Genomic DNA, 17,879 nt, shown 5'->3' on the forward strand with positions numbered 1-17,879 from the left:
ACCTTTTCAAGCTCCAGGATATCCTTTTCGTAGTACGGTGCCCAGAACTGTACACAGTATTCAAGGTGTGGCCTCACTAGTGATTTATATAACGGGAGTATAATACTCTCGTCCCTAGCATCAATACCCCGTTTTATGCATGCTAATATCTTATTAGCCTTCTTTGCTGCAGTCCTACTTTGGGTACTACTGCTTAGCTTGCTATCTATGAGGACACCTAAGTCCTTTTCCAGTACAGAATCCCCTAATTTTACCCCATTTAGTAGGTAGGTGTAATTTTTGTTCTTGTTACCACAGTGCATTACCTTACACTTGTCTGTGTTGAAGCGCATTCTCCATTTGGCTGCCCATGCTTCTAATTTAACTAAGTCGTTCTGAAGAGACTCGGCATCCTCCTCTGTATTTATAGCCTTACACAATTTGGTATCATCTGCAAAAATTTACACCATGCTCTCTAGACCTTCTGTTAGGTCGTTAATGAAAATATTGAACAATAGCGGTCCTAATACTGAGCCTTGCGGCACACCACTTAGCACTTCAGTCCAAGTTGAAAAAGATCCATTAACCACAACGCGCTGCTTCCTATTATCTAACCAGTTTTTGACCCAAGTGCATATTGTGCTTCCTAGCCCTGATTCTTGTAGCTTGTATATAAGTCTCATGTGTGGTACAGTATCGAACGCTTTGGCAAAGTCTAAAAAGATTACATCCACGTCTTTACCCTGATCTAGGTTTGCGCTTACTGTTTCATAAAAGCCAAGTAAGTTGGTTTGACAGGATCTGTCCTTCATAAACCCATGTTGATTCCTTTTAATGACCTTATTGGTTTCAAGGAACTTCTGAATACTATCTCTTAGAATACCTTCCAATACTTTCCCCACTATAGATGTAAGACTAACTGGTCTATAATTACCTGGTTCAGCTTTACTTCCCTTTTTGAATATAGGCACTACTTCCGCTATACGCCAGTCTTTGGGAACCATACCTGATATAACTGAATCCTCAAAGATCAAAGATAGCGGTTTTGCCAGTTCAGAGTGAAGCTCCATTAGAACCCTTGGATGAATACCATCGGGCCCTGGTGATTTATTAATCTTTAAATGTTTTAATCGGTCACAGACTACTTCCTCGCTTAAATAAGTACCTATCAGTGTGATATTGTCATTATTGAGATTGTGTGTCAGTCCCTGAATTGGGTCCTCTCTAGTGAATACTGTTGAAAAAAAACTCATTTAGTGTGTCCGCTATGTCATTATCATTTTTGCTTAAGACTCCCAACTTGTCTTTCAAAGGGCCTATACTCTCCTTTTTTAATCTCTTGCTATTAATGTATTTAAAGAATTTTTTGGGATTCGCTTTGCTTTCCTTTGCTACTAGTTTTTCAGTTTCTACTTTAGCCGCTCTTATTTCCTTTTTGCAATTTTTGTTACATTCCTTATAGTGCTGAAATGACTGCTTCCCCGTCAGATTTGTATTTTTTAAATGCTCGCCTTTTCTTGCCCATAAGTTCCTTAATCTTTTTGTTAAGCCACATCGGTTTATGATTTTTATTCCCTTTTTTGCTACTCATAGGAATATATTTGAGTGTATTTTTAGCTAGCAGGAATTTTAGTACCTCCCATTTCTCCGTAGTATTTTTTCCTAAAAACAAACCTTCCCATTCAATATCCCTGAAAAATACCCTCATCTTTTCAAAATTTGCTTTGCTAAAGTTTAAAGTCCTAGTTGAGCCAGTATAGGGCTGTTTGTAGAAACTGATATTGAATGTGACCATATTGTGGTCGCTGTTTCCTATGGGTTCCCCTACTATAATACCCGATACCAAATCCTGATTGTTTGTTAATACCAGGTCTAAGATTGCATTGTACCTAGTTGGTTCCTCAATTAGTTGGACTAGGTAGTTATCATTTAGTGTGTTTAAAAACATACTGCCCCTAGCAGTATCACATGAATCGTTTTTCCAGTTTATCTCTGGATAGTTAAAATCTCCCATCACTACTATGTCTCCTACTCCTGCTGCTTTTTCAATTTGCTTTAGTAACAATTCATCATCAGATGCGTTGATACCAGGCGGCCTATAGCATACACCCAATACTAACTTTTTTGTTCCTTTTTCCCCGCATGCAATTTCTACCCATAATGTCTCAACAGTGCCTACAGTCCCCTCCTGAATATCTTCCAATATATTAGGTTTTAGAAACGGCTTTACGTACAGACACACCCCTCCACCCTTTTTATTTAGTCTGTCTCTCCTAAACAGTGTATAGCCCTCTAGATTGACTGTCCAATCATGAGATTCATCCCACCAAGTTTCAGTAATGCCTATAATATCATACTGTTTGCTTGCTGCAAGTATTTCTAGTTCACCCTTTTTACCAGTAATGCTTCTGGCGTTTACATACATACAACTAAGATAAGTATTTTCCCTTGCGTTAGGGACATCTTTCACCTTATGTGGCAAGGATGACCTGTAATCGTCATTGGTTAGTGCTTTGGTAAAATCCCTTTTAGTACCCATGTTAGTAACCTTACTGCCTGCTCTTACCCTCCCCCCAACTTCTACCCCATTTCGTTTACTACCGCCATCCCCACTATTCTCACTGCATGACCCGTAGTTTCTAGCTAAACCTTCTAACCATCCTTCCCCCCATCACCGCTGCCCCCTCCTCAGTCAGGTGCAATCCGTCACGACAAAAGAGATGGCGCCTGACTGAGAAGTCCGCCCAGTGTTCCAGGAACACAAACCCCTCTTTCCTGCACCAATCCCTAAACCACACATTTACCTCCCTAATCTCCCTCTGCCTCCCTGGACTAGCGCGTGGAACGGGTAATAATTCCGAGAATATTACCTTAGATGTCCTTGCCTTCAGTTTCTTTCCTAAGTCCCTATAGTCTTTCTTAAGGACATCCCACCTTCCGCTAACTTTGTCATTGGTGCCAACGTGCACCAAGACCGCCGGGTCTTTGCCAGCCCCTCCCAACAATCTATCTCTGTGTTATTTTAATATTTGTTCTCTGTCACTTTTATACAATGTCTATGTTTTTTTAATAATTTTATGTCACTGGTTCTAATAATGGACACAAACCTGTAGTGGGACCAATCGCATCAAATGAGTAATTTGTTGCACTTAATATTTATATGTTTATTGAGCAGCACAAAATAGACAAAACATAAAAATAAATCATGGTCTGTCCAGCAAAAACTAAACACAGATTTCCCATTCTAAGGGGTCCATTTATCAATGATTGCTGATCACATTTGCAATGCAATCCTGAGCGGGATATTAGAGCCAAGGATCGCATTGCAGAATGTGAGGATATCGGGTGAATGTATCACCTGACACAGGCAGGGACAGGCGCATCTTCCCTGCGATGTGCCGAGTGTGGTGCTGGGGCTTCTACGCATGCATGGTCAACCTGACTGCAATGCACAGTGGCCATTTCCAGTGGAGGGTTCCTAGGGGAACCCTGCCGGAACTAGATCCCCTATCTGTAGCCCATAGGCTACGAAGGGCTACTGCTATCTGAAGATAGCGGTAGCTGCAGAGACCATTGCCTCGCATTACAGCTATTGGAAAATCATGCAGTATTGAATCCTACATAGAAACTTGTGGGGGATGCAGCTGTGGGTGGCAATGGAGGGATTGCAGCAGGTATCAGAGATATCTGAGTGGTCCCTCCTTCATACATTTGGGGTGTACTTAATATTTGCAGCTAACCCCTGAAAAGAGGTGTTTGATAGATGGGCCCCTAAGTGTGGAAGGACCTAATGCCAACTTACACAAAATAGAACCTAAATACTGCACTTACATATAGCAATAGCAGTATCTCAGCAGGCCTCACAGGTCATCTGATAATCAAGGCTGCTCATTAACTGGATGATTACCAGACAGAAGTTATAAACCTACGGTGTATACCTCCAATCAATAACTACCCCAGTGCTTTGTCAAAGTGTATGTTGACAAAAAGAAAAAGGTATACCAAATTACAATGTCTTTGCTATGATGCTGCATTGTTCTCCTCCACTTCCATCCTTAAACCCATTTCTTAACAAACTGCAACAGTGGATAAACTTGCATAGTAGCAGTGTAATGTCCCACACACACCAAGCTTCTTACATGTGCATAATGGAATTGTACAGTTAATGTTCAAAGTCAGTTATCAGAAATCAGGAAAAGGTAATATATCCACGTCTTCATGGGGTTGAAAGTCTATTATGTTCAAGGATACATACATTCTCTTCATGTACTCATGAAGCAGACAGCACTAAGTGGTCATGTGATGGAAACGACTAAAGTCATGGGATGTGGGCAGTAGCAGTTTATTGAGGCTTGATGTAAAGGAGGATGTCTACATGAGTGATCTATTTGTGCTTAGGACAAATGCTTTGTCCACCATAGCTGTGTAAAACAAAACTGCTCCACATGTCAGTGGTTAGCCTGAAGGGTATTTCAGAGTGATGGAAGATGACCTGATTGTATAACAGCAATGACAAGCCTATGCCATGCTAGCTTTCCACTGAAGCTGGGTACACACTGAGCAATATATCAACTGTTCAATTGAACGGCCGATATATCGCAAGCCCCTTCTGTGGGTGTGTACCCCTGATATATCTGTGAATGACATCATTCGCAGACATATCGCATCGGCTCTACTGCACAGCCGCCAGCCTGGTGTGTAGCCGCTTTAGAAAGTGGAGAATCTCTTTAATGAATAATAACATAATATGGTGATTGTTCTGCTATTATGTAAATAATAATGTAAACTTTATAAAGCCAGTATAACAATAGAAATACAGATATTTTCTATGCTTTGGAATAAAGGTTTTAAGTTATCTGGAGCACTATACCTAAAGCATTCTGAAATTATGTACACAATTTAGAGTAGTTATGAGCGATTCTGAGTCAGCTGCATCTCAGCCATTTTCTGAACAAAGGCTGAATGGGCTTTACTGGTTGGCAAAGGGGCTTTAAAACCTAAGAGAAGTGCCCCCTGGGCATGTCATCAGAGCTGCACACCATTTTCAGTTGCATCTTCTGCCCCAAGCATGTGTAGTTACTAGTGATGACACTGTTCTCGTGATAGGCAGTGAGCAGTGCTGTCGCATAGACATGTTCAACTCAGTACATAGGAATTCCAATCACTGGAAATGTCCGGAATTGTAAACACATTACATGGATGCAGTGTCGTTGTTAGATGCAAGTAGCAAATATTTTAAGTCTGCGCATGCATCTGAGCTGCACTGTGCATGCATCCTGAGGGTTATCGTCAGGAGACGCAGAACAAATTTAGATGCAGAGAGAGGTAATTTCAGTGGGCATTCCTGGGAGGTAACAGGGGAGTAGCTAGCCAGATATGGCTGTGTTGTGGCCAGCAACTGCATCTTTTGTCACAGTTGCACTGGAATCGGTGGCCATGTTCCGACGGACAGTCTGCGCCTCCACAGGGCTTGTGCAATGTCCGATTGTGTGATGATGGTGTGTCATTCTATGCGCAGCTGCATGTTAGCGATTCAGCTGATGGGCATCTCAGTAGGACACCTATCGGCTGCAGCATTAGCACAAAGACCAAATCATGGCTGCATCTGCGTCCACTCTGGAATCAGTCCCCATGTGTATGACATTGCTACTTTCTGGCTTTCAACGATCCTATCCTTGTATGTTTATGTGTCAGTGTGACAAGTAAAATTAAATTACCTGAATGAGTTGTACAGCGTCCGGTTGTTGATGTATACTTCTAATGTGGGCAGAAAATTTGTCAATGGCACTTATTTGCTCTTGACATAACTCTACTTGACCATCATAGGCCCATAGGGTCATCTTAGCCTTGTCCTCAATAAATTTCTTTGCAATCTTTTCTTCTTCATCCAGCAGTAGTCTTAGCTCTGCAAATTTTCCTGTCAGCCAATCTTTGCTTGCTAAAGTATGGGTCTAGAAACACAGAAGGGAGTATCAGTAAATTGTTAGTGGTAAAGTCAAGCATATCATGATTTAGCTACAAGTAACAGGCTGGTTAAGCACTTGAACTGGCTTGTTCTGTACAGGTTTTTACAAGCAAATAAATAAATACAAAATATGGGCCGAATGTAATGCCACCCGAGTCCAGTGGCCGTGCGAGATGCCGAGGCAATCACTTACAAGACAAAACCATGCCTGGTAAGTGATTGTCCCTTTAATAAAACGTCCGAGTTCGGCCGGCATCCCGCATGGCTGCTGAACTCGGATGTCATTAAAAACCTTGTCTGACACAGTGTCAGCAAGGTTTTTTGCGCCAGAACCACCAAAGTTTAGTATCATTGGAGCAGATGTATTAAAGCTGGAGAAGTGATGAAGCAGTGATAAGTGCAAGGTGATAATGCACCAGCCAATCAGCTCCAATATGTAAATTGACAGTTAGGAGCTGATTGGCTGGTGTGTTATCACCTTGCACTTACCACTGCTTTATCACTTCTCCAGGCTTAAATACATCTGCTCCAATCTCTGCTACATTTAGGGGCATTCAGCATTTTCAAACAGTCTCATATTTTTCATTTGGCCTATACAATGTATGTACTGCGTTTTGAAGTTGTTAATTAAGAGAAACATTTCTGTACTTATTTTACAGCTGCATATAATACCCAATAACAATATATAATTTATTTCTCTGGAATTTTATTCATGATTAACATGCAAAGGTAATATTCAGTGTTCTACAGTATGTTTATGTCAGCTCAGTGTTTAAAGAACTTATGTCTATGCATCTAACTAGGATTATACACATGCCTTGCAGTAAATACAAAAAGCTGCTCGTGTTTGTCCAGGGAGCCTTGGAGAGGGGTATTGTTCAGGAATCTAATTGGATGCAGGGAACACATGGCACTTATGGCTCTTCCTATTAAACATCTCTCTAGTGACCCATCCTATTTCTAAACATATGCTTCATTTGCAGCAATCTAAGGGGTCAATCCAACTGGGGGGTATATTTACTAAGAATCGTATTTGTGTCGATATGGTGGGCGTTTCATCTCAAATTGTATCGGTTGTGTTTTTTTGCAACTTTTTGAATAAATTGCATGTAATTTACTAAGCTGCCAAGTTGTCTTCTTTCGTATTTTCCGATGTCGATGTGATTCGTATTGTCGGGCAGTGTTTTACGGGAGTGATTAGTAAAACACTGCCGGACTTAACACAATGAATCCCGGCCGGATCCGTGAGATCCGTGCAGGGCTTCATTGTGTACGTTATATGAAGTGTGGAAAGTGTTAAAAATAGAAAAAAAAATTGCGTGGGGTCCCTCCTCCTAAGCATAACCAGTCTCGGCCTCTTTGAGCCGGTCCTGGTTGTAAAAATACAGGGGGGAAAATGCCATGACGTGGCGCTCCCTGATTGGCTGGCAGGACCTTCACTGACAGAAGTCATGGGGGGGTCCCGCCAGTCAGAGTAAGGGGTTCCATGTGAAAACATGGAACCCCTTTAGTTGCGAGGTTCGGGTTGTCGGTTTATTATTTTAAACAAGGACGTGGATTACAAAGTTAAAGAAGAGGACAGAACGACACCGGATTGTTTGTAAGTTTCATTTTTATTTACAGGTACCCCGTGGATTCTACGTGGACAAGGGGACCGAGGTGCTCCATGTCAACATAGGAAAGCATGTGTGTGTGTAAGTGTGCATGTATGTCAATTAAAGTTATACTATCACGGTGTGTGTGTGTTGTGTATTTTGTTGGGTATTTTTTTTGTATTAGAACTACAGGCACCAGCGGGCCCGTTATTTCCCCGCATGCTGGTACTTGTGGTTCTCCAAGTACCAGCTTGCGGGGGAGGCTTGCTGGGACTTGTTGATCTACTACAAAAAACAATATTCTTTCTTTTTACACAAAGGCTATCAGCCTCCCATCCACCGCCCACGGATGGGGGGGGGGGGGACAGCCTCGGGCTTCACCCCTGGCCCTTGGGTGGCTAGAGGGGGGAACCCCTTGATTTAAGGGGTCCCCACTCCTCCAGGGTACCACGGCCAGGGGTGACTAGTTGGGGGTTAATGCCACGGCCGCATGGACCAGAATAAAAGTGTCCCCCGGTTGTGGCATTATCTCTCTGGCTAGTGGAGCCCGGTGCTGGTTTAAAAAATACGGGGGACCCCTACGTGTTTTGTCCCCGTATTATTTTAACCAGGACCGGACGCAGAGCCCGGTGCTGGTTGTTTAAATATGGGGGGACCCCAGTCATTTTGTCCCCTGTATTTTTACAACCAGGACCGGCTCAAAAAGCCCGAGGCTGGTTATGCTTAGGAGGGGGACCCCGCGCAATTTTTTTACTCTATTTTTAACACTTTCACACCCCTTTCCACAGATAAGCATGCACGGATCTCACTGATCCGAGCATGCCTATCAGAATACGGATAAAAAAGCAGGTCTATTTTAAAACTGCTTTTTTTTTTAACGAATTTTATGATTTACCGGCAGTGTTTGGCTTTTGCAGGCAGTGATTGTGAATACGAATTCTTAGTAAATTACCGAGTTGTATAAAATAACAGGCGTGTTTGACCGATGGTGTATTCATTCGTATTTGTGATCTCTGCCGTTAAAACAAATTCGAATGCCCTCATCACTGCCAAGATTTCTGTTTAGTAAATTCCTGAGATGGCACTTTGAAAAAAAAAAAAAAAATCGGTCAAAATCGGGAGCTTAGTAAATATACCCCTAGGTGTGAGTTTGTGAAAGCGAGTATGTAACATGAAACTTGTATACATCACATGAATGCGTGCAACTGAGAAATGCAAGATCCAATTAGAAATGCCAGTTTGAGTTAGTCTCTGCCAGGTTGCGCAACATTTCAACAAGAAGCAACCTGGCGGAAAAGCATGAAAAAATAGGGAGACCATCTTGGACCCCCAAAAAGTGACAACTGAGATAGCAGAACCATATAGAAGGAAAGCATTGGCGTTTTTTAAATGGTCAAATGCCTGATTTTTTGCACTTTTTATTAATGGGAAAAAATTATAGCAAGGGTTTTTATCAAATGAAAGTCTTTCCAGCATTTTTTGGTAAAAGAAAAATGTACGTAGTTTTTAAAATAATGGAATAAACACTTTTACCTCTCATCTGCAAGTTCAAAAGCCCGTTTTCCGTCAATATAACACCTCCAGGTAACTGTCCCACATCATGTAACCCACTATTGAGCTTTTTAGAGAAATTCACCTGAAAATAGACCTGTCTTTTTTGGTTGAATTTTGTAGGGGCCACTGTCCTAGTACTTTTAGAGAGACAACCCTCTGTAGCAGTTGTTCATCTTATAATAGTGCCATAGTTTATTTTATGAATCATAGTAGTGCCCTAGCTCACATTATGTCACTTGTAGTGCTGCCAGTGCACATTATGTAACACAGGGCCTGATTCAGGGCTGATCGCTGCTACAACAGTGATCCCATCCTGAAGCTCCTTCTCTTGTGCACATGCGCAGTGGGCTCCCTGAGCGTGTGCACCCAGTGATTGACAGGCAGAGGCGGTCGCGGGGCGGGAGGGGGCATGCGAACGGTGTTAGAACGCCGCTGGGGGGGGGGGAGGGGGGCGTGGTCCGAACAAAGCAGGCGTGTCTGGACCGTTGCTGGGACAGGCTGCCGGGCGGCTGCGTGACGTCACACGGAGACATGCGGGGCGGACTAGCCCTGTGCTAGGCGTCCCCGTGCATGTCAGAGAATCTGATCGTAGAAGTGATAATTTTAGCACATCTACGATCAGCTCTGAATCACCCTCACAGTGCCCTCAATTCACATTATGACATAGTGTCCCCAGTTCATATTCTGCCACATTACAGTGCTCCAGTTAATATTATGTAACATTATAATGCCCTCCAGGTTACACTACAATAAGCAGGTCCAGGGGCATAACTAGATATACTGAAGGCACCAAGAAAAAAGTTTGTATGTACCACCCAATGGTAAAATTTTTATTTTACACGTTACTCTGACTGGAAAGGTGGGCCCCTGTCAGCTCTGGGCCCCATAACAGCTGCACTCCCTGCGCTTACGGTAACTACGCCCATGACACATACACATTTCTCTTTCTAGCGTGTGGAAGCAGATGGACAATTATCATTTGTTCCCACATGCCATCGTTCCAACCATCCAACTAGGCCAGCTTACCCTAACAATCAAAATAAAACCAACATTTCTCTGACGTCCTAGTGGATGCTGGGAACTCCGTAAGGACCATGGGGAATAGACGGGCTCCGCAGGAGACTGGGCACTCTAAAGAAAAGATTAGGTACTATCTGGTGTGCACTGGCTCCTCCCTCTATGCCCCTCCTCCAGACCTCAGTTAGAATCTGTGCCCGGCCAGAGCTGGGTGCTCCTAGTGGGCTCTCCTGAGCTTACTAGTAAAGAAAGTATTTATTAGATTTTTTATTTTCAGTGAGCTTCTGCTGGCAACAGACTCACTGCTACGTGGGACTAAGGGGAGAGAAGCAAACCTACCTGCTTGCAGCTAGTTTGTGCTTCTGAGGCTACTGGACACCATTAGCTCCAGAGGGTTCGAACACAGGCACCTGTCCTCGATCGTCCGTTCCCGGAGCCGCGCCGCCGTCCCCCTTGCAGAGCCAGAAGAACAGAAGCTTGAAGACGACGAAATCGGCGGCTGAAGACTCCTGTCTTCATTAAGGTAGCGCACAGCATCGCAGCTGTGCGCCATTGCTCCCAGCACACTTACACACTCCGGTCACTGTAGGGTGCAGGGTGCTGAGGGGGGGGGGGGGGGGGGGTGGCGCCCTGGGCTGCAATTGAAGTACCTTTGGCATAAAAACATACATATATACAGTCTAGCACTGTATATATGTAAAAAACCCCGCCATTTTTTACATGAAAAACGGGACAGAAGCCCGCCACTGAGGGGGCGGGGCCTTCTTCCTCAGCACACCAGCGCCATTTTCTCTTCACAGCTCCGCTGGAAGCAGCTCCCCAGGCTCTCCCCTGCAGTATCCAGGTACAAGACGGGTTAAAAAGAGAGGGGGGGGGCATATAAATTTAGGCGCAAAACAATACAAAAAGGCAGCTATTGGGTAAATCACTTATTAGCAGTGAAAATCCCTGTGTTATATAGCGCTGTGGTGTGTGCTGGCATACTCTCTCTCTGTCTCCCCAAAGGACTTTGTGGGGTCCTGTCCTCAGTCTGAGCATTCCCTGTGTGTGCGGTGTGTCGGTACGGCTGTGTCGACATGTTTGATGAGGAAGGTTACGTGGAGGTGGAGCAAGGGCAGATAAGTGTGGTATCGCCCCCGTCGGGGCCGACACCTGATTGGATGGATATGTGTAAGGTCTTAAATGACAATGTAAACTCCTTACATAAAAGGTTTGATGACGCTGCAGTCTTGGGACAGCCGGGGTCTCAGCCCGCGCCTGCCCAGGCAGCTCAGAAGCCATCAGGGGCTCATAAACGCCCTCTATCTCAGATGGTTGACACAGATGCCGACACGGAGTCCGACTCCAGTGTCGACGATGATGAGGCACATTTACAGTCTAAAATGTCCAAGGCCATCCGATACATGATTATTGCAATGAAAGATGTATTACACATTTCTGAAAGTAACCCGGTTAATACCAAGAGGGTTTATATGTTTGGGGAGAAAAAGCAGCCAGTGACTTTTCCCCCATCTGATGAGTTAAATGAATTGTGTGAAGCAGCGTGGAGTTTACCTGATAAGAAATTAGTGATTTCTAAGAGGTTACTGATGGCGTACCCTTTCCCGCCAACGGATAGGTTACGTTGGGAAACATCCCCTAGGGTGGACATGGCGCTGACACGCTTATCTAAAAAGGTGGCCCTGCCGTCTCAGGATACGGCAGCACTAAAGGAGCATGCGGATAGAAAGCAGGAAGCTATCCTGAAGTCAGTGTATACACACTCTGGTACTCTACTGAGACCTGCTATTGCTTCAGCCTGGATGTGTAGTGCTGTAGCAGCGTGGACAGATACCCTGTTAGACGACATAGATTCCCTCGACAGAGATAATGTTTTGCTAACCCTGGGCCATATCAAAGACGTCGTCTTATATATGCGAGATGCTCAGAGGGACATTTGCCTGCTGGGCTCTAGAATTAATGCTATGTCCATTTCTGCCAGGAGGGTCTTATGGACTCGGCAATGGACAGGAGATGCTGATTCTAAAAAACACATGGAGGTTTTGCCTTATAAGGGTGAGGAATTGTTTGGGGACGGTCTGTCGGACCTCGTGTCTACAGCGACAGCTGGAAAGTCGACTTTCTTGCCTCAGGTTTCCTCACAGCCGAAGAAAGCACCGTATTATCAAATGCAGTCCTTTCGTTCCCAAAAAGGCAAGAGGGTCAGGGGCGCATCCTTTCTTGCCAGAGGCAGGGGTAGAGGTAAGAAGCTGCACCATGCAGCAAGTTCCCAGGAACAAAAGTCCTCCCCTGCTTCCACTAAGTCCACCGCATGACGTTGGGGCTCCACAGGCGGAGCCAGGTGCGGTGGGGGCGCGTCTCCGAAACTTCAGCAACCAGTGGGTTCGCTCACAGGTGGATCTCTGGGCTGTACAAATTGTATCTCAGGGATACAAGCTGGAATTCGAAGCGACTCCCCCCCCGCCGTTACCTCAAATCAGCCTTGCCAGCTTCCCCCATGGAAAGGGAGGTAGTGCTGGCGGCAATTCACAAGCTGTACCTCCAGCAAGTGATTGTCAGGGTCCCCCTCCTTCAACAGGGAAGGGGTTACTATTCCACAATGTTTGTGGTACCGAAACCGGACGGTTCGGTGAGACCCATTCTGAATTTAAAGTCCTTGAACACTTATATAAAGAAATTCAAGTTCAAAATGGAATCGCTCAGAGCGGTTATTGCAAGCCTGGAAGAGGGGGATTTTATGGTGTCGCTGGACATCAAAGATGCTTACTTGCATGTCCCCATTTACCCACCTCACCAGGAGTACCTCAGATTTGTGGTACAGGACTGTCATTACCAATTCCAGACGTTGCCGTTTGGCCTGTCCACGGCACCGAGAATATTTACCAAGGTAATGGCTGAAATGATGATACTCCTTCGGCAGAAGAGAGTTATAATTATCCCGTACTTGGACGATCTCCTCATAAAGGCGAGGTCCAGGGAGCAGTTGTTGATCAGCGTAACACTCTCTCAGGAAGTGTTGCAACAGCACGGCTGGATTCTGAATGTTCCAAAGTCGCAGCTGATTCCTACGACGCGTCTGCTTTTCCTGGGCATGATTCTGGACACAGAACAGAAGAAGGTGTTTCTCCCGGTGGAGAAGGCCCAGGAATTAGCATCTCTGGTCAGGGATCTCCTGAAACCAAAACAGGTATCGGTGCATCACTGCACGCGAGTCCTGGGAAAGATGGTGGCTTCATACGAAGCCATTCCCTTCGGCAGGTTCCATGCAAGGATCTTTCAGTGGGATCTGTTGGACAAGTGGTGCGGATCGCATCTTCAGATGCATCGGCTGATCACCCTGTCCTCGAGGGCCAGGGTGTCTCTTCTGTGGTGGCTGCAGAGTGCTCACCTTCTCGAGGGCCGCAGGTTCGGCATACAGGACTGGGTCCTGGTGACCACGGATGCAAGCCTCCGAGGATGGGGGGCAGTCACTCAGGGCAGAAACTTCCAAGGGCTGTGGTCAAGTCTGGAGACTTCTCTACACATAAATATACTGGAACTAAGGGCCATTTACAACGCCCTGAGTCAAGCAGAGCCCCTGCTTCGAAACCGGCCAGTGCTGATTCAGTCAGACAACATCACGGCGGTCGCCCATGTAAACCGCCAGGGCGGCACAAGAAGCAGGATGGCAATGGCGGAAGCCACAAAGATTCTTCGATGGGCGGAGAATCACGTGCAAGCACTGTCAGCAGTGTTCATTCCGGGAGTGGACAACTGGGAAGCAGACTTCCTCAGCAGACACGACCTCCACCCGGGAGAGTGGGGACTTCATCAAGAAGTCTTCCAACTGATTGCAAACCGATGGGAACTGCCACAGGTGGACATGATGGCGTCCCGCCTCAACAAAAAGCTAAAAAGATATTGCGCCAGGTCAAGGGACCCTCAGGCGATAGCTGTGGACGCCCTAGTGACACCGTGGGTGTACCAGTCGGTATATGTGTTTCCTCCTCTTCCTCTCATACCAAAAGTACTGAGAATAGTAAGAAAGAGAGGAATAAGAACAATACTCATTGTTCCGGACTGGCCAAGAAGGACTTGGTACCCGGAACTGCAAGAAATGCGCACAGAGGACCCATGGCCTCTGCCTTTCAGACAGGACCTGCTGCAACAAGGGCCCTGTCTGTTCCAAGACTTACCGCGGCTGCGTTTGACGGCATGGCGGTTGAACGCCGGATCCTAGCGGAAAAAGGCATTCCGGATGAAGTTATTCCTACGCTGATAAAGGCTAGGAAAGACGTGACAGCAAAGCATTATCACCGTATATGGCGGAAGTATGTTGCTTGGTGTGAGGCCAGGAAGGCCCCTACAGAGGAATTCCAGCTGGGTCGATTCCTGCACTTCCTACAGTCAGGGGTGACTATGGGCTTAAAATTGGGGTCCATAAAGGTCCAGATTTCGGCCCTATCCATTTTCTTTCAAAAAGAACTGGCTTCACTGCCTGAGGTTCAGACATTTGTTAAGGGAGTGCTGCATATTCAGCCCCCTTTTGTGCCACCAGTGGCACCCTGGGATCTTAACGTTGTGTTGGATTTCCTGAAATCCCACTGGTTTGAGCCACTTAAGACCGTGGAACTAAAGTATCTCACGTGGAAAGTGGTCATGCCGTTGGCCTTAGCATCGGCTAGGCGTGTGTCGGAATTGGCGGCTTTGTCATGTAAAAGCCCATATCTGATCTTCCATATGGACAGGGCAGAATTGAGGACTCGTCCCCAATTTCTCCCAACGGTGGTGTCATCGTTTCATTTGAACCAACCTATTGTGGTGCCCGCGGCAACTCGGGACTTGGAGGACTCCAAGTTGCTGAACGTACTCAGGGCTTTGAAAATATATGTTTCCAGAACGGCTGGAGTCAGGAAGACTGACTCGCTGTTTATCTTGCATGCACCCAACAAGCTGGGTGCTCCTGCTTCAAAGCAAACTATTGCTCGCTGGATCTGTAGCACGATTCAGCAGGCTCATTCTGCGGCTGGATTGCCGCATCCAAAATCGGTGAAGGCCCATTCCACAAGGAAGGTGGGCTCTTCTTGGGCGGCTGCCCGAGGGGTCTCGGCATTACAGCTTTGCCGAGCTGCTACTTGGTCGGGTTCAAACACATTTGCAAAGTTCTACAAGTTTGATACCCTGGCTGAGGAGGACCTTGTGTTTGCTCATTCGGTGCTGCAGAGTCATCCGCACTCTCCCGCCTGTTTGGGAGCTTTGGTATAATCCCCATGGTCCTTACGGAGTTCCCAGCATCCACTAGGACGTCAGAGAAAATAAGAATTTACTCACCGGTAATTCTATTTCTCGTAGTCCGTAGTGGATGCTGGGCGCCCGTCCCAAGTGCGGACTCTCTGCAATACGTGTATATAGTTATTGCTTAACTAAGGGTTATTGTTATGAGCCAACCGTTGAGTGAGGCTCAGTTGTTGTTCATACTGTTAACTGGGTAAGGTTATCACAAGTTGTACGGTGTGATTGGTGTGGCTGGTATGAGTCTTACCCTGGATTCAAATTTCCTTTCCTTGTAATGTCAGCTCTTCCGGGCACAGTTTCCCTAACTGAGGTCTGGAGGAGGGGCATAGAGGGAGGAGCCAGTGCACACCAGATAGTACCTAATCTTTTCTTTAGAGTGCCCAGTCTCCTGCGGAGCCCGTCTATTCCCCATGGTCCTTACGGAGTTCCCAGCATCCACTACGGTCTACGAGAAATAGAATTACCGGTGAGTAAATTCTTATTTTTCATGTCACCCAGCACTTCTTTACTGGAGAAACAGCAAAAGGGGATTTACGTAATTTGTAGTTATTGCAAATACAAAAAGTCATATTTAATGCCTAATAAATGGGGTGTTGCTGAGAATTTTTCTGGGTGAGACTGCATCAGCTTGGTATTGTGGATGGGTGTACAGGGAATCGGGGCCATATCAAGGGATGTATAAACTTTTGTCTCTCATCCTCCTGCTCCTCACACGTGTTGTGTGACATTCTGATATCACGTGCATCGAGGGTGGGGAGCACCCTTCTACATCACTGCAGGGAAGTGTTCAAACCTATGAAAACTAGTGCATATAGCAGTGCTTCATTGAGAGCTCTATAATATATATTTGTAAATGAAGTTCATTTTGATGTACAGATGTGTCCTTTTACATCTTTGCTCGTGCTGCAACATGCCGTAGCATGCGTGCTGTGAAAAAGGTACCCGCCAGTGTAAGGTCTTTTTTGTCATTAGTTGTTTTTTTATGTACTTTATATGACAGTCTGGCTATGCAGAGATTTGTGGCATCTTACAAATGAAACAATGATGAAGATACGTTGTGCATAAATGAAAATGTAATGATGCAGCATGTTTGGCATTAGTGGAATATATTGTAAGTAAGATCTTGGAGAAAAGAAAACATTTGCTCTACTAACCTGAAGCCTGTTGCTCTGATATATTACCACAAATTATGAAATATGTCAGAAACAGACAAAGGTTTGCGGGTTTTGGTTGCGAACCCTGGGATATGAATCTATGATCTTACAGAACAAAACAAATACAGAAAGTGCGGCATTTGCTTATACTGTAGTATGAAACCCTGTGGTGTTCTCTTTCTTTTCAGACATGCTTCATACCTTGAGATCAGTGGCAGCTTGCTCAATGTGCTGTATGTTGCCAAGTACATCACTTCTCTTTTGATCAAGCTGCTCCAGGCATCTGCTTGTCAGATTCTGCAAGAAACCGGAAGAAATTTATTAACATAGCAAACTGGTTTTCAGCCAGTCAGTTTGGCTCAGTTGTTCAGTAGTAATGTGGCGCCCTCCGAAATGCACGTAGGCCTAACTGATAAATGATCACTGGGTTACAGCTCCCATCTTTCCCAACAACAGTGGAGCTCATTCAGGTTGGATCGCAAAAAGTACGTTGCAGACGCATGCAGAAGGGGGGCGGCAACGCTCTGTTTCCTAGGCAGAGACGGAGCGTTGCGGCATCATGGAAACAGGGGCAGCGGCAGTCGAACGGGCGGCGTGGTGTGGGCGTGAGCGGGGCAGCTGCGTGACGTCACGCGCAGCCGCTCCGATTACAAAGATGGTGGCGGGACGCCTGCAGCTTCCTTACTTTTTGTGAACACGCTGAAATTGCGGTGCAACCGCAATTTCAGTGTGGTCGCAGGGGGGGAGACGGCGGGTAGCATGTGGGCGGCCTTGCCCTGCGATGGGCACCCCCTAGCATGCAAACAAAAGGACTGTAGATTCTGCTAATAAGCAGAATTTGCAATCCTTACTGAATAGGGTCCAGTGTCTGTTTTTTTCACAGCTTTAACCAAATATGACAAATACATGTAATGTACAGTATGACGCTGGCCATAATTTGTATAGCCTATTCAGGGTTGTTTTAAGTCACTTATTACACATCCAGAGCAAAAGTTCACATTAAGGATGATCATATTCGCTTACAAAAGGTGAAACTTGTTCCATCTGAGCATTATGACAGAGAAAAAAATATTTTTACACTTAAATATGGTGTTTATTTATAAAGTGTCAGATGATAAAACCCGGCGCTTCTGATAGTGTTTTTGCCCGATATTTAAAAGAGTAATGCTTTTACTAGCAGAACACAGCCAGTAAAGGCATTATCCTTTTAAATTTTGGTCATGAGCACGATCACAAGCGCTGGGTTTTACAACCCAACTCTTCGTAAATAAACCACAATATGTCCAATTTTTTTTTTTTTTAAACTCTGCCAATATACTTTTAAACCACAAGAACATACAA

At 45.3% G+C, this 17,879-nt stretch overlaps 1 protein-coding gene across 1 annotated transcript in view; it reads right to left on the reverse strand.

Moving 5' to 3' along the window:
• The window catches only part of TRIM14 (tripartite motif containing 14), a 90,964-nt gene that overhangs the window by 40,723 nt on the left and 32,362 nt on the right, over window positions 1-17,879 (reverse strand). The window contains exons 2-3 of the mRNA XM_063914633.1: window positions 16,740-16,835; window positions 5,697-5,930 (exon numbers count right to left, since the gene is read on the reverse strand). Of these exons, the coding sequence (XP_063770703.1) occupies window positions 5,697-5,930; window positions 16,740-16,835 (330 nt within the window). The remainder of the gene's footprint in view (window positions 1-5,696; window positions 5,931-16,739; window positions 16,836-17,879) is intronic.

Source organism: Pseudophryne corroboree, chromosome 1 (assembly GCF_028390025.1).
Source record: "Pseudophryne corroboree isolate aPseCor3 chromosome 1, aPseCor3.hap2, whole genome shotgun sequence".
NCBI classification, from domain to species: Eukaryota; Metazoa; Chordata; class Amphibia; order Anura; family Myobatrachidae; genus Pseudophryne; species Pseudophryne corroboree.